General features: G+C 35.3%; 1 protein-coding gene across 2 annotated transcripts in view; it reads right to left on the reverse strand.

Moving 5' to 3' along the window:
• The window catches only part of Cftr (CF transmembrane conductance regulator), a 183,317-nt gene that overhangs the window by 155,362 nt on the left and 442 nt on the right, over positions 1 to 27,513 (reverse strand). The window contains exon 1 of one of the 2 annotated variants that reach the window (XM_087204597.1): positions 26,733 to 26,901. The exons of the other annotated variant lie outside the window; for it this stretch is intronic. Within the exon in view, the coding sequence (XP_087060723.1) occupies positions 26,733 to 26,896 (164 nt within the window). The 5' untranslated portion in view covers positions 26,897 to 26,901. Of the gene's footprint in view, positions 1 to 26,732; positions 26,902 to 27,513 lie in introns of those variants that run through there. 2 annotated transcript variants of the gene reach the window in all.

Raw genomic sequence — 27,513 nt, forward strand, 5'->3', positions numbered from 1 at the left:
GAAATTTCTAAATGAAATTTGAGAGAATAAGACCTTTCTCTGGTGAAATTTCATGTATTTATTGAAAAAAGGAATTGAACTTGAATTTAGTGATTCACAAATTTATGCTTTCTTGTTCACCATCTTTCTTTTTTCCAAAGAATTCTAACATTTGATGCCACTGATATTATTTGGTAATGTATCAAAATGCATGTTAAACCACCAAAAAGAGAGGCAATATGAATTCATAATAAGAAAAATATATTTTGCTTTTTTATTAGTATTTGTAGTACCAAATGAATACCTTCATTGTGAGTACTTTGTATACATACGATAGGAAAAATTTTCTAGCAAAACCATTCAGAATAAAAAGAGAAAATGCTATGTCAATCCAACATTTTGATATATTTCCAGCAAAAAGTTTTGTAGATGGCCCACATGTCCACTCCCATCACTCCCATGAAAAGGTCCAGATTCCATTTCCTTGGTCTCCAATTTCTTCAGTATGCTCTCTGTTCTTTATTGCTATTTCTGCAATGTGTCTTTCATTAAGATTTACCTGAATTAGGGACCAGCTCTAAAGCTAAATAACTTCACCAATCATTTATTGCTAAGATATGTGTGACTATTGCTTAATATGTCACTTTTCCCCATTAACTTGAAAATTTGCATTTTAACAAGAGAGTTCTTTAGCAATGGGTGGTAATTAGGTTTATTCTTCATTAAATAATGGATGGTCAGTTTCATCCACTGGTCACTTTTCTTGAAAAACAATAATTAAAATACATGAGGCCTGTCTGAATTTAACAGGAAAAGAACTGTCATGATCATGCAGTGTCTGCAGTGGGTATCATCTGAGGAAGAAAAGAAATGTCCATGAGGTGCTCACCATCTCAGTGTCCAACAGACTGGAAGATAAACTGGGAAATACAGGTGGCATTAGACTAGCGAAAATCTGAGGCAGCAGTTTAGGATATGATTTAGCGAACCTTTGAAAACTTATGTGAACAAGTGAAAAGGTAAAGCTAGAGTTTGCTACTAGCAAAAAATTGTGTGTATATAGCCTTTTCCAAAGAGCTTTCGACATAGGAGAAATATAACTCCCAACCTGCTAGATGTCAAATGTGCCAAGTTTGTGCGCCCTGAAATCAAAGAATGAATTCCAATGAACAACAGAGGCTAAGAGTAGGAAAGATTTTTTAAGAGATGGGCCAGGGATTTAGCTCAGTGGTTTCTGCGCCTGTCTGGTAAGCACAAGGTCCGGAGTTCAATTCCCGGTACCAAAACAAACAAACAAACTAAATCTACCTATTAAGAGATAGCTCCTGAGAGACAGCAGGGGTCCCAAAAGTGGGTTGCCACTGAGGTTATTTGTCAGAAGTAATTTATACAGCAAGTCACAATGTGGGTACAACATGGGCCAAACTACAATCAAAAAATAGGATTACAAGTATAGCCACTTAGCTAATATTGATCCAATAGGGAAACAAGTCATGTAGCAAGGCTACATAGAAAGAACAAAGGGATTTTTGGGAAGGGATGGGTCAGGATGCTCTGGTCTCCCATCTGGGTGACTGATGCCTATCTAGACTTCCTGGACCAGGTGGTGCCACTTACACTATAATTCCAAGTTACTGTTCATCCCTTAGGGGGTCATGTATGCCTGGCTATTGCATCCCTATCTTGAGGCCTGGCCTTCCTCAGATGTGCCTCCAGCCACAGTTCTGATGTCTTAATTTTTATGCTGACTTCCAGTCCCTCTCTGACTGTATATTAGTTTCTACCTAACTTAGCTGCCTATAATACTATCCAGAGCACAGTGTGATTGTAATTTGAAAATTTCCTTAAATAGGTAGAACAAAAAGTGACCATGGCCCTATTTTAAGGGTAAAGAAATGGTGCTCAGAGATACTACACTTGTCCTAATTACTAAATGGCAAAGCCTAGACTTTTCCACAATCTGCCTTCCCTCTTTCCTTTACCATACTTAGCCTTTTCAATTTAAGAAAATTAATGGCAAGTTGTGTTAGATAGTGGAGAAGAGACTGGAAAGCAGGGAGAGCAAAAGGTAGCATCTGCACACAGCAGTTTGATGTATAGGCAAATAGTCAAGAATCTCCTTTCCATAAAATAAAACAAAATCTTTCATTATGGCCTAAATGATCTTACCATTTCAAGCTAACAAATATGAAGTCATTGAACACAGAGTTGGAAGAGATTACCTATTATAATATACCCACCACTCAGGTACAGTGAGCACAAATAATCTCAATAGTACAGAGAATAATAATTGTAAAACAATCAGAAAATGATAACTTTTCAGTTTTTACAACTATTGTTTTAATATAATGTATTTAATTATAAGTTTAAATAATTTAATGTTTAATTATGGCTATATTAAGTAACCAGCTCACAGATTTACTGAATATTTAATAATTAGCTCAGCTAGGAAAAGCCAAGCACAGCAGATCACTGACTACCAAATGTTTGAAAGGCTTAGAACAAACGTATGGTGCTATCATGGAAAGAGACCTGTAGAAGGTCTTTTTTAATAAAAAAGTAAGTATGTTCTGCCTATAGTAAAGCTTATATTTTCAATATGCTTTAAATTATCAAAATATAACTATAACTTTTACAGGTGAACAGTACTTCACTACCGATATTATAACAGGAAAGGCATTTTCAAGAAATTAAAAAATAACTCTCCTCAATCTCTTTTTTAAAAAATGTAAAGACAACTCCTTTGATCTATATCTTAGATCCAATAACAATGAGTTTTCAGCCCATTTCAAAGTATCACAATTTGTGGGCTGCTTTTGTAAAAAGCTTTCTGCATTATCCGTGTCCATTTTAAGAAATTATGTTACAGCATGACATCTGGCTTTGATTATTAAGAGTGTCATAGCCCAGCATCATCAAACCAAACAAAATTCAGTAGTATAAAGATCCAAGTTCACTACCTATAATTATTAATGTTATTTAGTATTTCCTGATAGTTTCACCGCAGTAAACCTGTATCTGTGTCCCAAAATTGAAATTTGGTTTAAGGTAAATTATAAATGCTAAAATCCATTCATTTTAGGCTCACTGCAATCACCACACTCATGTTAGAGAAAGATTTTATTCCAAGAGTTTAAACCAATAAAACTGAATAAAACTTCTGCCCTACCAATGAGTTCTCCATTTTCACATCAAGCCAATCTTAGAAATACAAAACAAAATAAACCAGACAGCTATATTTAGACACTTTATGAAATATTAATTAATGCAAAACTCCAGCCACTCTTCCTTCTGAATAATCCTGAGTACATGCAACAGACTTGGACAGAATTTAAGAGTTCCTGGTCAAGATTTTCACCTCCATAATTTCTTCCATTAGAAATCAATGAGACAATGCAAGTTCACCAGGAATAACCAAAATACATAAGCTTCTGCTCTGCTTTCCGTCTCTCTTCCATTGCCCCTATTATCTTTTCCTCTCACTTCTAACTGGTTTAGCTTTCCTTCAGTTATAATCAGGTGCTATACATGGACAATGGACTTATAAATTGTCCTACTTAGCAATTGTGACAGTTTTCAAAGTTCTCACTATTTCTAGCAGAAACTAGATGATTATTAATTACGAAGTAGAAGGGGAAGTGAAAGAAGAATTAAGATGTATTATGTACCAACTCCTCATAATGAATATAATCACTTTGTACTGCAAATGCGTAGTAATAAAACTTATTTTTAAATTATGAAATAGCAGAGACTCAATGTAAACAGATGTTTAGAACTTGTAAGTTTTAAACTAACTGAAAAAAAAAAGAAGTCCTATCATCCTCGATAACATTGTTCTGTTTACTTAACTATAAGAAGTTTGGGGCTTTACTTGGGAGAAAATGCTATATATTTTAAGCACATACATATAATAATACTGTATTTAGTCCATTTTATTTCTTAAAACAAAACTTTTAATTTTGTATAGAATGACTTGTAATTCCTTATGATAAAAGTTTGACAATTATACTCACTCTTACAAATTTGGTTTTCATAAAACTTGTCCTCCTAAGACCAATAATTAAAGCTTATAATCATTCTTATTTGACATTTGACTTTTATTTATACAACAGAGCCATCTGACATTTTCATTTACTAAACCTTAAGATGAAGGTATCAGATATCAGAACTTTTCAAGTCAAAATAATTTTGTTTGTATAAAACAATCATGCTTCCACAGTATTTAGTGTTACTTTTTATTTAACTAGCCAAATAAAATGAAATAAGATAGCAAATTCAAACCACCGTTACATGACATTTTTCATAAGACTGACATGTTAATATACACAAAGCCTCATAGCTTTTCTTTATGCATAAAATAATTAAAAATTAAGAGACTAAGTAGAAATTAAACTACTCTGTGTAAACTGATTTAAATGCACTAAAACTTTTCTTATAACCTGAAAAATTGACCATGAATTTGAAATAGCCCACATAATCTTGATAGTTCTAACCATTCAAAGAATGTTGAAGGCGGGGAGAAGAAAAGGGGGAAATTATTTGAACAGATTGTGATGATACCTCCCAGACTCCCAAGGGGAGCTGAAAGGGAAAGACAGAACACAGTTCCACCTGCCTTCTGCCTAGAGTTAAAATATACTTCACGTGAGTGATATAAGGATATCTCCCTCGTGATTTAACTTTGCTAGTATTTCTTTTAGAATTACCCCCATTTTTGGTTCCTTCTATTTTTATGGAACTTTAAATCCATTATCAAGGCTCTCTGTTCATCTAGCATATTCAGATACCATCACTAGAACCAAAAGTAAGCATTCAATCTAATGGGCTTCTATGTCCTTTGGCAGAGAAGTATCCATCCCCTTTCCAAGCCGTGATTACCATCCTGAAATTAACTCAACATCTAGCATTGAAACTTAGTTTTTGGTTTTTTTTACAAGGTGGGGATGATGCATCTTTCTAAGGGGTAGAGATCCTCTGAAAAGCACCGGGCCATGAAGTCAGGTTACTGTTCAGCCTAAGTTATGACAGACAAAGCACATGCTAAACTTTCTCATGACTTTCCACATCCAAATGATTTAATATGTACAAAAAAACTCACTCTCTCACTATGTGTACAAAAAAATCACTTTAATGAATCACCTTCTGTCACTTGCTTGCCATTTATTATCTCAAAGAAATTTTGCCAAAATTAAAATTTAAAAATACAGTATAATTCTACCCAACATAGTTTGCTTAAGGATGTTTACTTTTGTGCTTATTTTGCTTGATGAATATAATGGTAAAACAAAGGCTGGAAGGGACTTCATAAATGGGGAATCACCTAGCCAGATAGAGGACCGATCAATTCTAAAGTATTTCTTCATCTTAATTTTTTTCTTCTGCCTAATTTGTGTACACTCTGTGATACTGTATACTACTGTTGTTCGTGTTTATTTTTCAGAAAGCTTCAAAAAGCATCATGGACTTGGATTCAGGCTCCTTGGCTGCAAATGATTTCCCATCTTCAAATTTAATATGGAATTTGGTTATTTGTGGCATTTTAACCTTTTCTGTCTTTCTTTGTGATTACTCTACCTTCTAAAACACAAATATTAAAGTATTCCAAATTAAAAGGTAAATTTAGTGTCTTTCTTATTTCTTCCCCTTTTGGGGAGGGGAAGGTGTGTTTACGCACACTGTATGACTCAGAATTGAAGTTTTAGATCCTATTTCTGAGTTTGGGGAATCAAGGTCTCATTGTCTTGAAACCTTAATATCACTGGGACAGACATCAATAATAAAGCTCACTAGAAGTACAGGGGAGGAGAGCAGCATCAGCCTCACCTGCATGCATCTCCACCGTGAATTCCAGAAAAAAAAATCAAGACACAGGCAGACCCTGGCGACAGCAATTGGCCCATGGTTTACTGCAAGGGCGATGTTTTAAACTCCCTTCACTTAATCTGTATATCTTTTGAAACTATCAGCAACACATCGTTAAAATCTGTTTTTAAAATACCCTAAAATCCTGTCATTTCAGAAGCAAAACACATAATAATGGATGATTGATTCATTAGTTGTTCCTAATAAACAATCTAGTAGTTCAAAATGTTTACTTTGGAAATCAGGTAATTAAAAGCATAAATAGTAAGCAAATCATGGCAATTTAGTGAAAAATCATTTTTATGGCCATTTAAGAGGTTTTATTTAACCTGGAAATGCCATGATCTCTTGTTTCCATTCACGCTTTAGGAAAATGAACTTTAAAGGAAACGCTGAGCGAGACTCTCTTCCTTTTGAACTCTGCAGGAGCTCCCACTGGATGAAACCATTGATAATAAGGTGGCTCTTAATTTTTAAAAGGATTCTTGCCATCACTAGGCATGGAATTTTTTGGTTCAGCCAGATCACACTGAAGAAAAATTAATGACTTCCTTGAAGTAAAACCTAATTTCTATTTCCAAGAAACCTAAATGAACTGAAACAATTCTATAGAAATTATGTATGGTTACCCTTTCTTCAGGCTGGGTTTAATTTTCCTTCTGTGTGTGCCACTGCTCCTGTGTGCAGTTTTCCTCACCTAACCCTCTATCGCAAGTGGTCTTGCCAGTTGTCTACCCATCCCTCTAATCTCCAAAGCACACTGGGCTGTGTGAGAAATACATTAGAGACAATTTTAACTTCTGTATTCTCGCACCTACCATAGCCCAGAGCCATTATTATCATCCATTTTTTTCAATTGTTGAATTAATATTACATCACACTTTGTTTTCTAATTTATTTCCTTCATAAGACTAAATTATTGAGAACAATATAGGTGTAACATTTATCTTTCTATCTCTATTGTCTCCTTCAGTGCACTAGACAGATTAGAAGCTGAGTTAATAAGTTAATTAATTTCACAAATATGTTATGTTTATAGCTCATGTGATCACACTGATTTCAAATAGATCTTTCTTAGCCATTACTCCTAGTCAGAAGCATTTTTTAAAGTTTTTTGTTTTTGTTTTCTGTGTGTGTGAAAGTGAGTGTGTGTGTGAATGTGAGTGTGTGTGTATGTGTGTGTGTGTGGTACTGGGGATTGAATCTAGGGCCTCAAGCATGGTAGGCAAATACATTACCACTGACTTACATCTCCAGCCCTTTTGATTTTATTCTGAGACAAGGTCTCACTAAATTACCCCAATTTTAAACTTGCAATCATCCAGCCTCAACCACCTGAGTAGCTGGGATTGCAGGCATGTACCCCACACCCAGCTCAAAACACTTTTTAAGTCTATAGTAAATGCAATGCAAATGTGATGTATCTATACTTTTCCAGGGACCATTCTTTAATAACCCTTCCTCCCTTTTTCTGAGTCATAACTTAAAGCAGATACTCCTATAAAGCCTCCACCCAAGATTATTTGATTGTCCTCAATAAAATGTTTTCATATGAAACACTTCTCATTATCAAAACATTCTTCCTAATATTTGGCCTTCATCTTATTCTATTTTTTTTGCATTTCAATAATTTTATTGAAAGGTATATCTCTTAGTACCGAACATAATGGTAGTTGGTTAGGTTACCTTTGCCAACTCAAAATTAATACTGATATTTTCAAAATATTGAAATATATTAGCCTTATGGTAAGACTGAAGTTATCCACAAAGCATGGTTTACAAAAAGTTAAAGAGAATATACTGTGGCTCTTTGGTTTATTTTTCAATGCGTATTTATCCACAACATGTTGTCAAAATTGGTTACATCCATTCTGGATAGACTCAGGCTTCAGGCTGCACTAACTGTTTACAACACTAACAATATATGATCATCTCCTTACATTGATTGGCTCACATGGGGAATTCCAAACACTACATCAGCAATCTCATAATTATGGTGGTACCTCCTTATTTAAGACACATTATGGAAATTTGTGAAAGTATATTTTATTCCTTAAAAAAAAACTGGAAGCAATGGCAGTTTTATAGAAACAGTCCATAACAAAACCTGGAGTGCTTTATCTGGCCAGAACTTAGGATAAAGCAAGTTTTCAGAGTGAGAATTGATTTTGACTTACTATGTAATATAATAGAACATATTTTTAATGGAATTAGATAGACTGAGGAAGTAGATTCTGTATAGAAATATTCATCATCAATACAAACATTATCTGTTTTTTTAGAAGAAATATTAAAGATAGCTCAATGAATATGCCAAACTTAGTAGGTATTTTGGCTTAATACAAAATGTTTTAAAATTTAAATGTAATTCCCAAATAGCAATAACATTCTCATCTCTGAACTATCTATTACTTGCATAATGGATGCCAAGAAACCATTACATTATCTAGCATATAGCCTTTATTATGCCTTTAAAAAGGTGTGTGAAATGTTGGTTTTGATGTAAACCTCATAATTTAAAATTTAACATTTAAATTAAGTAGGTTATCATTTTCCAATATAAAAAGTTAAATTAATGTTAGAAATGAAGATTTACAGTTCACCTTTTCAGGCTTATATTAAGTGTTTCACATTTATGCCTTTAGCTTTAAAGATGAATTCAAATATGAACAATCCTACTGCAGCATTATATTAATTAGGCAGTTTTCCAAAGGTGAAGAACATCACACTAATCTAGTTGTGATGTTTTGAGGGCTCATAATTTAAAACCATTATAACATTATGTAATCCATAGTTTAAGGTTGTGGAGAAGGGCTCCAAAGAAATTTTTTTGTTGCTGCAATAATACTATTTATGTAAAGAACAAAAACCTCCAACTTATCAAAAGTTTATCTAAATACTACTAGTGGTTAAAAGTAAATTTTTCATACCTAAGTTTCATAATCATATGTAGATATGTTAAATATTAACATTTAGTTTTGAGTAGGAAAAGATAAATCATTAAGTTAATAATTAAGTTAATCATAAGTTAATAAATTTAGATGGCAAGAACATATGGAATATATGTAGTGACTGAATTTATATTTTTAATGAATATAATTACTCTCTATTATTCCAATTGCAATATCAGTATGTTGAGACATACTGGCAATTTTCAGAAACCCAAAAGAGATCATCTGCTTTGTATTACTTTTTCTTTAGGTGTAACACTGAAGTTCATAATGATTCTGCTTGTAAGCTAACAGTCTCAAATTAGTTCATATATGGATCAAACTTTTGGTCCTATTATAACTTTAAATGAACTAGAGCTTAGGGCTACATTTAGAAAAATGTGCAATTAAAAAGGCATTATTTCAGCACCACCTTAAAAATTCAGATTATTAAAGAGGATGTTGTTTTCTAAACTGCTAATTTAATGAAATGATTAACATATATTCAGAGATTGGAAACTCCTAAGGGTTTTTTAAAAAAATTTTTTGATGCAAGGTCTCACTATGTAATTTAGGCTGATCTTGAACTCACTATGTAGCCCAGGCTGGCCTCAAACTCATGGCAATCCTCCTGCTTCAGCATCCCAAGTGCTAGGATTACAGGCGTGTGCCAACGTGCCTGAGCCTTAGGGTATTGTACCTTATATATAGCAAATGCCTTCAAATGTTAGCTGACTAGATTGGTGATACCAGTTTTTCCCTTTTGCTATTCCAAGTCCAGTTGGTGTGTGTGTATGTATATATATATATATACATACATATATATATGTGTGTATATATATATATATATATATTTTTTTTTTTTATTGGTACCAGGGATTGAACTCGGGATCTTGCACTTGCAAGGCAGGCGGTGATACCACTGAGAATCCCCTGCCCCCAGTTGGTTTATTTTGAAGATAATATTTCAATACTACAATTGTAGAAGAAAATGATACAATTTTCTCTATACAGAGAATAAAAACCAAATTTACCATTTAAGAAATCATTTCAGAAATTGTTGGAAGGTGAGTTATTCTATAGTAACTATGCTTCAGTTGCCAAGCAGTATGCCCAGAAACAATCCACTTCAACTTCTGAACATTGGGTTTGGAACACTTGTTTGATGAATATTCAGTTAAACACTTGGATACAAGCTTTTACCAGAAGGTCAGATCTCTGCCATTTATCTTGGAATGTTAGTGAAGATGTTCTACTCCTTTTGTTAACTCTATACACTTCTGTGCTTGGATCTCCAATCCAATGATAGATAAGGCCAACACAGAAGAAGGCTTTGCTTTAGCAAATATGATCCTGCAGTGACATGCCTTAAACTGAGCTTTTAGTCTTTCAAAATTCAGGCTATTTTTCCTTTCAAATGGCAAGCTGTCTTGAATGAGTGAATAATGGAGTTGTAGAAATTGAAGAGCAGTGGCAGCTTTGACTTTCCAAGACACCTTCTCCAATATAGTCTTTTCTATTTGCATCAAGTCTGAAACCATGAACCTATACTGACTTACTTGGATCAAGTCAATTGCCAATGGGAGATTTCTTTCCTCTTCTATTGATTTCACAGCCAAATAAAAGCAGCTCAGTCCAGCACGCCCAAGGTGCTTGGGTTGTTCCTTCATTTTAGACAGGAATCTGTCCAGTAAATTCACAGCTAGAGAAAATGTCTCCATATCAAAGCCAAAGAACTGAGTTAACTAAGAAGATCTTTCACTTCAAAGTCCTTCATTTTATCATGTGCAGATTCAATTAGTCTCAAGCCACAGACCTTTGGCTGACATCTGGCCTCCTGTTCCAATAGGGTATTCAGCTGGTGTAGCAGTTTCTGGGAGTCAGTTGCTGTCAGTACTTCTATCATCTTGGTAGAGACTAAGGCTCCTTGGTGTGATCGCCCTCCCCAGGCCTGCTCTCACCTCACCCCATGATATTGGATGTAAGAGGCCTAGGAGGCGAGGACACTCAAGGGAAGGTGGGGAGAGGCCCAGGAAGAGAGAACTGTCCTGGGTGGAGGCCTCCACTGAGCCGCTACACCACCCTCCTCCTGGCCACAGCCCCTTCACCTTATTCTTTTTTTTTTTTTCCTTCACCTTATTCTTAACAGAGATGTACCAAAGTTTCATAAATGGAAAGTCATTACTCAGTTTTCTCAAGAGAAATTGTCTCTTTTATTATGACCCTCCCCAGTCATTTCCATATTATGTGACTTGACGTCCTTTGCATTGTCTCCATGTTACTTATGTATCATTATAGATAAGGTACACATAGCTTTCAAAAGGTTTCATAAATTACAGTAACCCATTATCTGTATGGTATTCTATAGTTTCAAATTACTTCCCAATCTCATTCTGTGCCTGAAGGCTGTTATTGATTTTTGTATGTTAAATTGTGTCCTCCCCAAAACTGTTGTGTCCTATCCCCTGTACTTGACCTTATTTGAAAATAGGGTCTTTTCAGAGGTGTTCAAGTTAAATAAAGTAACTAGATTGGATCTTAATGACTGTTGTCCTTTTTCAAAGGAGAAATTTGGAAAGAGATAGGCACAAGGGAGAACACCATGAAGATGAAGACAGTGATCAGGATGACACCTTTCCAAGTTGGAGAATACAAAGAATTACCAGCAAACAAACTGAAGGGCATAGAACAGATGCTCCCTTGCAGCCCTCAGAAAAAATTAAAGCTGCCAACACCTAGATGCTAGACTTCCAGCCTTCAGAACTGTAAAACAATAAATTTCTGTTGTTTAAGCCACCTACTTTATGACAGTTTGTTGTGGCAGCCCCAGCAAACTATTCCAGCCCTAAGCATCAGAAAAACTGGACAATGCTCACAGAGAATAATCTGAGTATTTAAATTCAAAAGTTGGGGGTAAAAGTCATTGGAAAAAGCTAAAAATATGGACTTGGACAGGGACATTTTGGGGGGAGTGTGATCTCCAGAATTTAGAGAAGACACTGGGTGTCTAGTTCACAGAAGAGGGTTAAATTTAGAGAAAAGAGATGCTTTCTTAGAATTGTGGCCACAAAATGAAAAAGTGTTCATTGTAATAAGGGTGCTGTGGCTGATAATAGTGTTTGTCAGTTCTAAAGAGCTACTCTATATTTGGCATTATTTGCTGTCACTAAATGTATGATAAGTGCTAACAGAGGGTGATGGTTAATTTTATGTGTCAACTGAAAAGGTGTTTTGGAATGAGATTGACATTTAAATCAGTGAATTTTGGGTAAAGCAGATCCAACCTCCAAGTAGGTAAAGCTTCATCCAGTCAGTTGAAGACCTGAATTAAACAAAAAGAACTGGCCTCTTCAAGCAAGATAGAATTCTCTAGCAGACTGCCTTTGAACTGGAACTGGAACATTGGCTTTCCTAGGTCTCCAGCTGGCCAGCCAATCCTGACTCGTCACCCTTCATGATCATGTGAGTTAATTCCTTATGATAAATCACATATATTAAATAAATGCATTTACTATTGGTTTTGCTTTTCTGGAAAACCTTGACTAATATATAGAGTAAAGCATTTAAGGACTGTTAGATATTAAAATACTGGTAGGCCATGTTAAGATAAGAATAATTCATTGTACCAATGAGAATAACTGAGTAGTAGAAAGAGTAAGTAAATTGCCTAAGACCACACTGTTAATAAGTCACAGAGTGAGGATTCTAGCCAAGTCTGATTCCAAAGTACATGCTTCTTCCTCTATTCTTATCTAAAAAACTATGAGGAGAGACATGAAGTAGAACGTGGTTCATTTTCTAAGAATACAGATGGGTAAAATGTAGAATTCAAAGGAAGGTCAGGAACAACCAATGTATGGGAGAAACTAATTTAGTGGTTTTTAAACTATGAGGCCCAACATCTCCATTTCCCCAAGATACTTCACAGAATTCACCAAATTTTGATTTGAAATGTCAATATTTTAATGTTTTATTATTAAAATTGGAATCAAATTATTCTCAAACGTGTTAAATGCCAATTTTAGCACAATGGAGTCATGCAAACATTATCCTTGCCTGCTAGGCTAACTCATGTAGTGTATACTATGCAGGAATGCTTCCCCAGACCACTCTCTGCACATATTTAAGCCTATTATAATCTTTACTGGTTATCTCTGCATTGCACGAGTGAGCACAGCAGTGTAACACCCATGAGCCACGCTCACTTAATAGCCCACCAAGTCTCCAGCACACCTGCTCACACAAGGTCTCATCACAGCATGAGAGAGAGAGCTGCACAATACCCAGGAAATGATAGACAGCAAGCCACAGATGATATTATCATGGTTTTATAATGCTTTATCATGCTTATACACACTAAGGCGACATTGATTATAAGACAATCACAGTCAATGTATTTGCTTTTTCAAAAAGGAACATTACATTGCTCAAAGTTTTTAGAAATGAACATTACTATATACTTATTCACACAATTACCTATCACTTTCTTCTTTGGTATCATAATGAAAGTTGTCTAAGCCTTATTCACATTCAGGTCAAAAATAATTCTTCTGAATCATTCTTGATCTTTCATATCTATGAATAGGGGTACAGTGACAAGCTGAATTCATAACAGCTTCACCTGTGGGACAGGCAGTATAATTTCAAGGCAAATTGAAATGCTGAGCTTGGGTAATTTCTACTGTAATTATACTGTGTAGCATGCCAGACAAACTTCAGACTAAATATTACCTGTTTCTTTCAAAACTATCACAAAGTAATCTTTCACCAAAATATCAAGCAACAAGTAAATTTAGGTAAAAGTCAACCTTGTGGGACTCAATGAACACAAAAACATTCAAGCGAAGTCACCAAATGAAGGAATATTTACCACATGTATTACTAAGTTTCCATATTATAATTTATTACTGGGCCTGATGGCTGGAAAGGTTTTTCTTTTCATTCTAAGAGGCATCTCAACTGAATTATATTATCATAAGAGGCATGTCAACTTCAGAAACATAATATTGTAGAGAAAACAGATAAAAAGAACCAAGAAAATGATACATAAAATGTTATATAATCACTTCAGCCTTTTCTTTGGAGTGGAAGTTAACTATATTTTTGTGTTAATGACAAAGTTCTTTTCTTCTATTATCACTTATATTTGTATATATTTGTATATAGTTCCAGGGATGATTTCACTTGAAAATTCAAATTCACTGATAAATGTATTATTTTTAAAAAATAGTGAAAAAAGTAGAGCCCAATGAGCTTCCCGCAGCACCGCTTCATCCTTATACCCACATCCCTCACACACACCAAACAGGCCTTACAGCTAAGAGTTTGCCTTAAATCTCAGAGGAGAATTTGGACATGGACTTTTCACCAGTGCTGAAACTTCTAGGACTTTGGCAACTCTAGAGATGGGGCCAGTGGTGGAATGTTATGACTTGTATCTAGATGCCCCCCCAATGCCTCTTGTGCTCATAGGTGGGGCTTTTGGAGATGGCTGGATCATGGGTGCATCCTACTGGGATTAAGGGTGTGTGGTACAGGATTAGTCCCCTAATTGGATTAACATAGTTCTGGGTTTGGCTGAATGGATTTACTGAGCAGGGAAGCCCTATCCTGGGTGTGGTGGCACAAACCAATGGGCTTGTAACCAAGAAAGAATGTAAAGGGACAGAAAAAAGGTAGGCTCGCTACTTCCTGCTGCCTGACAGCCTTGCCATAAACTGATTCTGCTCTGCCATGCCCTCCTGCCATGCTGTCCTGCCTTGGAGTCGGCCAACTGTCTACAGAAACCTGTACAAACTGAAATAAACCTTTCCTCCATAAATAAATAAATAAATAAATAAATAAATAAATAAATAAATAAATAAGTGAAAACCATTGCTTTAGTAAAATCTAAAGTTTTTGTACTCAAAGTGTCAAGTATTGAGGTTGAACCACCTGCCTGGTGGCTTTACCCTCCTTCAGCCCTGAGAAATAAAAAAAAAATAAAACAAATAGAAAAATATTGATAGACGACATGAACACTAACAATCTAAAGAACAGTGGTCATAGTAAGTACCATAGAAGGATAGGAAGTGGCGACAGAACACAGAAGTGATTGTCCAGGAAAACAGCTGAGGGGTAGAGCTGGTAGAATTAGAGACGTGAAAAAGTTCAACAGAAAGGCTGGCTTGGAATGTTTGAGAGCATGGGAAATGATAAAAGATAGATTTCAGAAAATTAAAAATTAAAAAAAGGAAAGTTGATGGCCAGTGCCTGAATGGAACAAATCAGAATGAGAAACACAGCCTGGATCAAGTACTTTGCAACTGCGCTATTGCTATGTGACAATGATTAGCTTTGGGCATGCTTTTGGCTGACCTCATCTTTCATTATTCAAGACAACACTCTCCCACCCCCCATGAAGTAGCTTGTCATAGGAACCTACATAGAGCACTAACAGTTATTAAGCAGAAGTCATGCTTCTCTGGTTCTTCCAAGAAGAATGAAGTCTGATGCCTTGTTAAATAATATTCTTTGTATAATGATTTTATTAAAAAGAGTAAATTTGAAAGACAAGAAAAAATTTAAATCTATATAAAATCAAGTGACATATAATTAACCAATTCCATTCTAGGTTTGTGGGCAATATAGTATGCTCTAAGAGGAGAGATCTAGATTTAAATCAATCTAAATTCACATTCTGACTTCGCAGTAATTTCCTGGGTGAGCTTCTATAAACTCTTTTTTTCCATTAGGTTTATTGATACATTTTGGGTATACAATACATTTACATTCATCATTGGGATCTTATACCTTTATATGCTGTGTCTTGGTTCTTATTTTTTCCCCATTTCCATGCCTTCCCTTCACCCCCTCCACTCTTCCCTATTTACAAAGACTTTGCTTCTATTTTTTCCTTTTCTAATTCCTTTCCCTTCTTTCCTTTTCCCCACGCCCACTTCCTCTTTCCCTTTGGACCTTTTCTTTCTATTTCACACTATCAATTTTACATTTCAATCCTTGTTTACACTTCCAGTTTCTCACACTAGAGAAACTATTCTGTATTTACACATGTGTGTCCTATTTATTTCACTTAAGAGTATGGCCTCAATGTGCATCCATTTAGCTATAAATGTCTCTAGTTTCTCATTCTTTATGGCTGAGTAGTACTCCATTTTATTAATTTTTAAAAAATCATATCTTCTTTATCCAGTCTCCAGTTGATGGTCAATTGGGCTGTTTCCAAATTTTAGCTATTACAAACTGTGCCGCTATAAACATGGGTGCACATATATCGCTGTGGTATGATTCTTTTAATTTTGGGGGGAAGATACCCAGTAGAGGAATAGCTGGGTCAAGTGGGACCTCTAATCTTAGTTGTTTGAGGTATCTCCATATTGATTTCCACAGTGGTTGCACCAGTCTGCACTTCCACCAACAATGAAAAAGGGTTCCTTTCTCCCCACAACCCTGTCAGCATTTGTTATTGGTTGATTTCTTGATAGCAGCCATTCTTTCTGGGGTGAGGTGAAATCTCAGTGTTGTTTATTGTCTGCATCTCTCAAATGATCGGTGATGTTGAACATTTTTTCATATGGTTATTTGGTGCTTTTTACTTCTTTGTCTGAGAAACGTCTGTTCATTTCAGATGTCCATTTTTGAATTGGGTCTTTATATCTGCGGGGTCTGATTTTTTTTAAGTTCTTTATATATTCTATCTAGATAGTAGACCTTTGTCTGAGGAGCAGCTGGTAAAAAATTTTTCCCACATTGTAGGTTGTCTCTTAGCTGTTGGTGGTTTCTCTTGCAGTGCAGAAGCTTTTTAATGAGATGAGACCCCGGTTGTTGATTCTTTGTGCTAGTTCCCATGCTACTGAGGATTTGTTCATAAAGTCTTTTCCTATCCCAATGTCTTCAAGAGTTCTATTTCAAATTATCAATTATTCGTTTTAATCATTTTAATCCTTATTTACACTTACAGTTTCTCACACTAGAGAAACTATTTGGTATTTATACATGTGTGTCCTATTTGTTTCACTTAAGAGTATGGCCTCAATATGCATCCATTTAGCTATAAATGTCTCTAGTTTCTCATTCTTTGTGGCTGAATAGTACTCCATTTTATTAAAAAAAAAAAAAAACCCACATCTTCTTTATCTAGTTTCCAGTTGATGGGCACTTGGGTTGTTTCCAAGCTTTAGCTATAATTTGAAATAGGAAAAGGTCCAAAGTTGTAGGGGTGGTGGGAGGGGAGGGAGAAAGGAAAGAAGGGAAAGAAAAAACTATGAGAAAAGAAAAAAAAATGGAAACAAAATCTATGTAAATAGGGAAGGGTGGAGGGGGTGAAGGGCGCACAGGTAATGCGGAAAAAAATAAGAACCAAGCTACATCATGTACAGGTACAAACACCCAATGATAAATGTAAACGTATTGTACACCTAAAATGTACCAATAAAATAATTTTTTAAAAAAAGAGTTCTACCTAACTTATCTTCCAGCAAGTTTAGTGTTTCTGTTTTAATGTAAACTTTAACCTTTCTAAACCACATATTTCTGTGGAATGAATCTAGAATTTTTTGAAGAATTCATTGAGGTATTATGTATTACCTGACATGTTGAAAGAGTTCAACAAATGTTAGGAGGCAAGATTGCAGACTTCAAAAACTACTCAAGAGAAAATACTCAGTCTATGACAAGCTGAACTATTTCTATGTTTTTATTGTTACTTTACTAAAGAGTGATTAACTTTCAGAAATCCCTTGTACTCTGAGGTTGTAAATAAAGAGGACTACTGGGAAAGGTTAAGGGAATGGGAGAAGATGAATCACCTCACATCTCACATTCTACAATTTTTTGGTCAATGCTGCCTTGTCCCCAAATCTGGAGTTTTCCAATCTTGTATTAATGACCAAAAATGGAGATTCTATAAACACTTTAATTGATGACAGTCTTTTAATTCTTGTTTTATTAATATTTTTAAACTGAGACCATAGATCAGAATTTTCTGGAAGCTTTTGTGCACTCTACACCAAGCTGTTTCTCAGACTACCTGAATCAGAAACACAATGGGTTGAGGCCTGTGAGCTTTTAAAAACATCCCACAGATCTGGGTACTGTGGCTTATGTCTATAATCCCAGCACTCCAGCAGGCTGAGGCAGGATTGTGATTTAAAGTCTCACTTAGGCAACTCAGTAAGGCCTGTCTCATAATTAAAAAATAAAATAAAAAATAAAAAAGGCTGGGGAAAAGCTGAATGCAAAGGCCCTATGTTCAATCTCTAGTACAAAAAAAAAAAAACCCAGTTTTTAGGAATCATAGCCCTGAATATAAATTTTTCCTTAGTCTAGTGTTTTAAGTCAGATCCATACACTACCAATATCAAAAGTGTCCAGGGAGGAAGGAGAGATTGTCATTCTTAAAGGTACAAATTACTGGACCCCGCTTTAGACACAGTGAAGTCCAAATCTCTGGGGTTGGGATGCAGATTTCCAGGGGCTTCTTATGCCAACCAAGGTTGAAAAGCACTTAGGCTATCTAAACCCATTTTCTTAAGACTGACCTGATGACCTAATGGTTCTTGGATTTTAGTAAATAAAAATAATCACCTAGAGTGTTCAAAAATAATGAAATATTATAGTAGTTCTCTCCCAGAGATTTTGATTTAGTAGGTATAGAGGAGGATCTAGGAATCTTCATATTTAATATGATATATATACCATTTTATATATGTATTATATTACATATATATGAACTAAGTATATTTTGGAGCAGGTATATTAATTAGAGACTATAATTTGAAAATCACTGCTTTAAAGCTTTGGTTCTTCCCCAAAGTCAAAATGCCGATGAAAGGTAAACACTTTGAATTGATTCAGGACATCAAGGCAGCCACAACAGCCCAACTAAAGAAACTTATGAAAGAGGACTTCCAGAACTGCTTCAGAAAGTGATAAGAACAATAGGATACATGTGTTCAAACCCAAGAGGAGTATTTTGAGGTGAATTAAAATTTAAACATTCATTGTATTTTTTGATGACACTCATTTATCTTAATGAAATGACATTATATTCACATTTAAGAAGGTTTTTTTTTTAATTTTTCAAAATCCATCAAACACTTTTTGTTGTGAAAATTATATTGTTGACTTTGGAATCATTTATTTTAACAAATGAGATGTACTTTATACAGTCAACAATTTTATAATTCAGAAATTGCAATTTTCACTCAATAAATGGAATAATGATAAAATCTATAGACATTTATGATTATCTTTCTAGTCCAAAGAGAAAAATTGCATCATTAAAAATATTACAACGGTGGGGCATCCTATAACAGCCCTCTGGGAGACTGGGGCATGAGTATTGTAAGTTCAAACCCAGCCTGGGCAACTTAGTGACATAGCAAGTCTTGTCTTAAAATAAAAAATAAAACAAGATAAGGGTGCAGCTTAATGCAAAGGTCATAGGTTCAATCCCCAGTACAAAAAAATTAGCATAAAAATTTCAGTAAAAGCAGAATAAACTGAATGTGTAATAAATTATTGTTTTAAATCTTCAAACCACTATATATTCCTTGCAAGTATATCAAGAGCCCAACATTTATGCTGAGTAAATGTATATATCATACATGCATGAATAAATGAATAACTAAAAACCACATTAGTATTTCAAAGTCATTACTTTCACTTTAATAAGTTAATTTTATAGTGATTATCTTTCTGGCCAATAACATTTCATTGCCTAAAAACTTAGCTCTAATATTATGAGGATTGCTAAGTATGCAATTCAATTTTAATAGTCTTATCAACTCTTAACAGTGAATAAAATTCTAAGTTTCATGGTAGTTATATATTTAATTCTGTGAATTAAATAATCTGTGTAAATAGCTAATGTCTACCTGTATTACTGATGTTCTTGACTCCATGATCTAACTAATCTATGAGAGATTTATTTGCTTTCTGCATGCTTAACAGTTCATGTAAACAAGCGATCTATTGACTTTTGTGGAGAGAGACAGTAACTCTATTAAGTATCAGGTGAAAGGGAGTAGAAAAAAGCAAATGTGAGTTTTTAGATGTCAAATTTATCTCTGAGCTGAAAGGTAGAAGCTCCCTTAGTACTGAACAAATGTACACTGACGTCCAAGACTATTTTCAAGTAACCACATTACCTGGCCTTAAACCATGTGTACGATTTCTTTTTTCATTTTAGAGAGACATAAAGTGTCTTCAAAGGCCTTCTTCTCCATCCCTGTACCAGGCCTTCTTCCCAAGTGAATTGCCTGACACACTCAAACAGCACCACCAACCACCTTGTTATCCCAATGAGCAAATGTAGACATTATCCTTGACTCTTCTCTCTTCTTCACCTCCCACCTCCAATCAGTAAAAATCCCATTAATTTTACTTCCTAAATGTCTTTCAAATCCATCTCTTTCTCTCTATTCCTACAGCCATTCTTTAAGCTCATTTCTTTTGCAAAACTGCAATGCCACTGAATTGGGCTTGTCATTCCTCTCCTTAAAATCTGTAGCTTTTCACCTGCAGTTTGATAAGGCTCAAACAAACTTTACCAAGCCCTTTATCTCTCACAAGTTTCCAGACCTATCTCTCACAAATCTCTGTCACAAGTTTTCAGGAGGAATTCAGGGACCTTGTCTGAATTCTTTGAAGGCCCCTTGCTTCCTCTTCCTAACATTCTTGTACATAATCTGTTGATTTTCTGTTTAAATTTCCTTAACTCATCCCCCAACTCATATTCCTTTGTATGAATAACTTCTACTGACCAACCTCCTTTTGGTATGAGTGCAAGAGATGTTTCCTGTGGCAAATTTTTCTTCACCAGTCTTAGGCACCCTTAGTCAGCACCTTTTTATAAGCCCTTCAATTCATGGGATACAGAGAATTTATTCCATGAAGGTCACAACAATTTTTTCTCAGCCTTCTCTACCTTCTTAATGCTTTGCACGAAATACAGAAGGTGGTGAATAAATGAATGAAAGCACCCTCCAAGCTGCCCAGAATCATGACCTACAAGGAAGTATTACTCTGACTCAACACCTGGGAGAATTCTCACACTATATCCGAGTACAACTTCTTGATAATCCTCTAAAGACCTAGCAAAAATCTTCAAATCACTCCCTTACCCTACAAGCAAGGAATTAGCAAGTAAGCTGTCCCACAAAACCCAAGCCATAAGAGTCAAAGGAAAATTTGGTGTAATAAGTACTCTAAACATTAAAAATTTGCCCACCATTCTGCTTCATTTGCCCTCTCTTTTTTTTAATGATGCCACCATTGTGGGAGTGTTGAATGTTATCAATTGACAATATGTGTAGGTCTCTAGGGTTGATCACCACAGACTCATTCTCATCACAAAAATATATTTATTAAACAATTCTATGAAAGAATCATGAAATGGTATGAATAATATTCAAAAAAATTAGAGAAAGCCCTAGCATCTAGGGCTTTAAAATTTGAAAGAGTCATTGACGTCAAAAGACAGTAGCAAGTTAATGGAGCTACACAAAAAATAGCAAAATGACAAGCTTTGAAACTTGGAAACAGCTGTGTAAACCAGATTTTTCCAGAGTTCTATAGAAATGTAATGCTATACACCAAATAATCTAGTAGTTAACTAAATTTTTATAGCCTTCTTGCTCAAGCTCTTTGCTGAACAAAGCTCTATGTAAAACCACATTATAATACTAATTTCAAACTGAAACAACTACAGGATACGTTCATTCTTAGGACCTGAAGAGAAGCAACTGAAATAGCAATGTTTTGCTCTGTGATAATGTAATTGACATAGTTATAAAAGCAATCTTCTGTAAATGTCTGCAGATTATCAGACGTCTATCATAGTCTGTTTTCCCCTCTTGACCTCATTGCAACTCTGAGATTTTGCTCCAGGCAAATGCCCTACACAAGATTCGTCAGGAATCAGAATGGCCAAAATTGCTGCTTAGTCAGAGGTGTTTTTAAAGTTCTGACAAACAACACATAACTGCATGCTAAATGGTTAACACCCTTCCCTGATGGTTTGGCAATCCTATACTTATAGTTCTATCATACTGAAATTATAGGTTCTTGTGAAAGGATACTAACAATAATAATATATTTTATAGCATTGTTCGTTCAAGGACCTCAAACAAGTTTCAACATTTATGTATTGAATATTATGACACTAAGTCCTACTTCCTCCCATAAAACGTAACAGAAAACTGGAAAGCCATGGTTTCCCTTGTGTATCAGTAGGCTCTGAGGAATATTTTGATTGCCACATCAAATATAAAATATTGATGAAGCAGTTAGGAAAAATAGATTCCACTGCTCTCTTTAGGAAGGAATTGAATATTAAAACAATACCACATGCTATGTGTTGTAAGCATATAAAAAAATTCATCAGAATACACTACAAAACTAAAGAGGAATTTTTTAAAACAAAAAATATGCTAAAAGAAACTTAATTATAAAATATTATATGTACAGATATACATATATATAATTTTAGTCTTATCATGTAGAGGAGATATCATCAGAGCTCTGAGAGATAAAACAACCAAAATTGACATGAAATTAACACATATTCTAAGTGTGAGCTGTGCAAAGACAAAACATAGCAAAAAAAAGCCGGAGAGAAAGGAATACTGACAGACTGGTGCAGTCAACATTTTGGGGGGTTTTCAAAACACAGGGCTCCTACCCCAGAGGCAGGGACCTCCAGTTTCTACAGGAGATAATGCTGAAGAGACCTGGGCTGTTTTCACTGATGGCATTTGCCTGTAGACTGACTAAATGGATGTAAGTAGTGCATCACAATATGAATTCTTCATCTCATACTGGTCTTTGTTTTATGCATTTATTTCTTCTCCTTTGGAAAGCCCAAACCTTGCCTGAGAGATAAACTTGAGATAATCCATGTGTATTGATAAGAACCAGACTAAGACACTTGTTTAAGTAGACTGGTTTCCTGTGACAATATTTTTATGAACATCCCCAACAAATTGCAATAATATTTATGGCTCAGCCATAATTTTTAGCTTTCCTCATGCTAAACATGGAATAAAATGTCACTATAAGAAAATTGTGATGGATTCTTTAATGATATACCTCAAATTATATAATAACAAGTTTGGTCCTCTTCAAAATTATTCTGTTAATGAATCTTTTATTACATTCTTATATAAATTATGCATCAATTATTCAAAGCACTTACATTTTTCTTTAATAGGAATTGTCTTTAAAGTTCATAATGCATTTTTTGAAGGACAATACCTAAATTTAGGTAGCACTTTGCTGTTGAAGTAAAATATGATGAAAATTTTTATTTTGATAGATAGTCAAAAGTAATTTAGAAGGAAGTCTAAGTGATCAGTCTGTGTAATGTGATTCTTATTCTAATACAAACTATAACTATAAGATAATGAGTACAAAGAATTGAGGTTGATGCCTACTTGGGAAAAGAAATGTATATATTTTTAGAGATAAGACCATAATAGGATATCCAATTTTGTTTGTTTGGTTGTTTGTTTACAGTACTAGAGATTGAACTCGGGGCATTTCACAACTGAACTATATCCCTAGCTCTTTTATTTCAAGACAAGATCTCCCTAAGTTGCCCAGAATGGTCTTGAACTTCTAATCCTCCTGCCTCAGCCTCCCAAGGAGCTGGTATTATAGGCATGGACCACCATGCCTGGTCCAAATATTTTGATCAAAGGTAGAATCCTTAGAATAGGAGTGTGGTTTTCATTGAAAGATATTTTGAGCCACTATTTCTATTCTAGTGGCTCAAAATATCATAAATTTTAGTGTATATGTTTAAAATTTTCTCATTACTTTGTTTCTAGTAATTACAAAACTGTCTTAAATGATCTTACTATTAACCTGAGACTTACAATATACAACTTTTTGTAAATGTCCACCCTAAATCCTAATATATTTCACTCTTTTGTCTGACTTGAGATTTATCTGTAGAGCTTATGGGAAGACCCTGTACTGTCTTTTAAGAGGCACATAGCATTTAATATTTGGTTTCTGTGGGGCTTCCCTGGTTCTTTGAGTATAGATTAAGACTTTTGGAATGAACATCATGATGAAAATTCAATTTATATTATCCAACACATGATTTAATAAATAATCTAACAACTAAACAGAATGTGGAAAATTAAAGCATTAGGGGAAAGACAGAAAAGTATACTGAATATATTAAAAATTATGAGAAAGTGTAAAATTGAAATATTGCCCAAAATAAAAAAGTATAGCCACTACTGGTAAACATTTGTAAATCAATCTCATTTGTATGTGAATTATTCAAGTTTAGCACCTCTAGTTTAAAAATGTCTTATTTCAGTCAGGTGTGGTGGCACATGTCTATAATTTCATCACTCTAGGAGGATGAGGCAGGAGGATCACAAGTTTGTGTCTGGCCTGGCCAACTTACAGAGAACTTGTCTTAAAATTAAATTAAAAAAGGGCTGAGAGTGTAGCTCAGTGTGGAGGACCTGGGTTCAATTCATAGTACAAAAAATGTTATTTCATAAATGTTTTCATGAGAGCTTCAACTTAGTGTACTTATTTTCCATGACATTCATAAATAACTTGAAGTTTTATGATGAAATCCATTTATATTATTCATTAAGATAGTTCCAATGTATTTCAAATTTTTACTTGATGAAAAACCTTTGCAAAATTAAGAAAGTACTTAGATATTTTCCCAAACTTTTTGATTTTCCAACAGCAAAACCTAGATAATTCAAGTGATACTTAATATATTCTATAACCCATCTGGGTTATAACAGTTTTAAACTTCTATGACTATAAAATTGAGATCATATTCAGAAAGTAAAGTTCTAAAGCATTTAAGAAGATATGACATGAGCGTATGACTTTCTGCCCAAGTATCTGATAAGGCCATGTTAATGGAGATTTGCTATAAATTCTCAAGCAGGCCTATTCATTGTATATACAGATGAATAATCACAAAATTATACTCAACAGAGGAATTGATCAGCTTATATAAACAAGGCCCAAAGTAACATAAAGAATGTATAAAGGTGTCAATTAAGGATAATAATTATAATAGCAGCTAACATTTACTTGGGCTAAACACTGGATATACATTTTCTCAACAGATTAACCCTTTGTCATAGTTACTTATTAGTCTCAAAGTTTTAAAGGCCAAGTCACACAGAGATGTGAAGAGGCTCACCTCAAGTCACACAGCTACTAAGTAGTAGATCTCAAATTTGAGTCAAAACAATACGAACCCAAAGCCTACCATTTTTGACCACTAAGTAATATTACCTAGCCCAATGCAGAAAATAAGTTTTTACCAGTTTAGAATTATAGTCCAGAAGAAAGTTTATAATCACCAGTACTTTAGGTGATTGTCAGTTCCTATAAATAGTAGGAATTTAACTTTTAAAAACACACTTAGAAAGTAGTTTGAAGAACAGAAATGAGTATGATCTTAAAAATTTAATAGCTATTAAAATTACATTTTCTTCTCAAATCAAACTATGAACATTTTTTAAAATATAGTAGGTGATCTTTAAAAAGAAAATTTAAAAAGCATATTGGCAGATGAGCAATTTTGAAGTTCCTTAGTACTTAGAAGTAACCATGAGATATTCATTCTTCTGAAAACTGCATTTTTAGATGGATTGGCATTTAGGTTCCTCAAAGCGTTCTAACAAAAAGTCTGTAATTTATGCGAATTAACATTCTTATTTTATAAGTAGTAGGAAAACAGATGAACAGATAAGTCATTTTTATAGATTAACAAAAGATTCTATAAATATTAATATAAAGACGATTCCAAAAAGTCCTTCTCTCCCATCCACAGGGAGGAGCTATCCTTCAGTGGCCAAGGGCTTCTCTTTAGCACCTGAATTCCAGGGTTGCTCTACATGCACAGAATTGAACATCAGAGAGATGAGAAAGATGAATCCCTTCCCCAAACACATGCATATATGGGCACATTTATAATACATTTGACTTTTCTGATACTTTCCTATGCTGATTCATTGGAGGAATACGAGTCAAGTAACGTCCCATGAGAGAACTGTGCCTATTCATTCATTCACACAAATATAATAGTAGGAACCAAGTAGATACAGCCTGCAAAGAACACTTCAGAGATGAATGCTATGTTTAATCACACTCTGCCTAAGACCTCAAACTTAACCTCTATTTTTAAAAACCTCATTAAATGAAGTTTGCTAGCTTTTATGGCTCATCATATGCAAAATAAGATAAGAATACAATTTATTAAATGTTATTTGTATAGAACTTCAGTACCTGTACCCATAGCTTCACGTTTCCATGATAATGTTGACTTCCATTTTTAAAGCAAACCTCATAATATTCACGCTTTTCTAAGTTAAATGATTCAACAGATTTGTTTTCCTTCTTAAGAGAAATAATGGAATTGTGGCAAATACTTGTTAGATTTACTCAGGATCATAATAAAAACTTTAAGCACATAATTTTCCACCTCCTCTCCTGCAAATTTTTTTCAAAATTCAGTCAATAAATGTTTTCTGAGCACCTGCTATATGCAGGCACTTGACTTGTAGTAGTATGCCAAGAAGACAAGTTTGTAAGTCACGGGACCAGAGAGAGGACCAAACTTATGAATTTGTTATCAACAACTTTACAATGTCTAAGTTTCTCAGAAAAAAATCAAAGAAATCAATTGCACGGTAGCATACATATTTGGGTCTTGCGTCAACTTACTCTCGGTTGCAAATAGATTTTGCTCTCTCTCCAAATCATTGGCTTCAGTTTATTCTTTAATCTTAATGCAATTTTATTTCACAAAACCCACATTTTCTTTCAAAATAATGAATGACAGTGCATCTTTAAAAAACAGAACAGAAGAAACCCTACTTCTCTTTCCCCCAAACTTTGCCCATATCTATTCCCTCCTCTTTTACGGGCACGTGTCCTTCCAAAGATCCACTGGACACCTCTCACCTGAAAAAAAGTTTGGAGACGACGCTGGCCTTTTCTAGAGGCGACTTCTGCATGGTCTCTCGGGTCCCTGCAGGGCAGTCTGGGCTCCCGCTCCTGATGCCAAACGCCCTACTCCTCCCGCGCCTGCCGCTCACCCCTTTTTCTCTGACCTGCTGTGATGTCATTTGCTTCCAACTCCCGCCACCCACCCCCATCCCATACGCCTCCCCTTTCCTCTGGCTCCTTCCCCGCCTCCACTGCCCAGGTTAGAAGCCAGGCGCTACTGCTGCTGAGCCCGGCCCCAAATTTGCTCCCGCGACTTTCCCCACGCCCTCGCGCCCCCGCCTCACCCTGGGCGCTCCTTCCTCCTTCCTCCCTTTCCCGACTCGGCCTCCCCGCCTCGCTCTGTCTCGCGCTCAGGCCCGGCCCGCGTCCCTCCCTCCCTCCCTCCCTCCCTCCGTCTGGCCCGGCCCACAGCCCGCAGCCAGCAGGTGGGGCCGGGTCCAGCCCGCGACCCCAGGGAGGAGCCCGCGGCGGGGCCGCACCACCCGCACCCGGGTCCCTGGGACCCAGCCTCCGCTCCCGGAGCCTTTCTTGTCGTCCTCCTCCTCCTCCCCCTGCTTTTTCCCGAGATCCCAGCTGGATTCGTGTTCCTTGCAAGGTGCATTAAAAAAAAGAAAGAAAGAAAGAAAAGGAAAGGAAACGAAATTATGCTTCTCTTGTATCAAAATACAGCCTTAAAAACAGAAAGTTCCGAGCCCGCGTCTCCTGGGTTCTCAGCGCTTCCTTTGCGTGTCAGAGG

Source organism: Heterocephalus glaber, unplaced genomic scaffold (assembly GCF_053883595.1).
Source record: "Heterocephalus glaber isolate CG9 unplaced genomic scaffold, H.glaber_assembly_v1.0 deba00000546, whole genome shotgun sequence".
NCBI lineage: Eukaryota > Metazoa > Chordata > Mammalia > Rodentia > Bathyergidae > Heterocephalus > Heterocephalus glaber.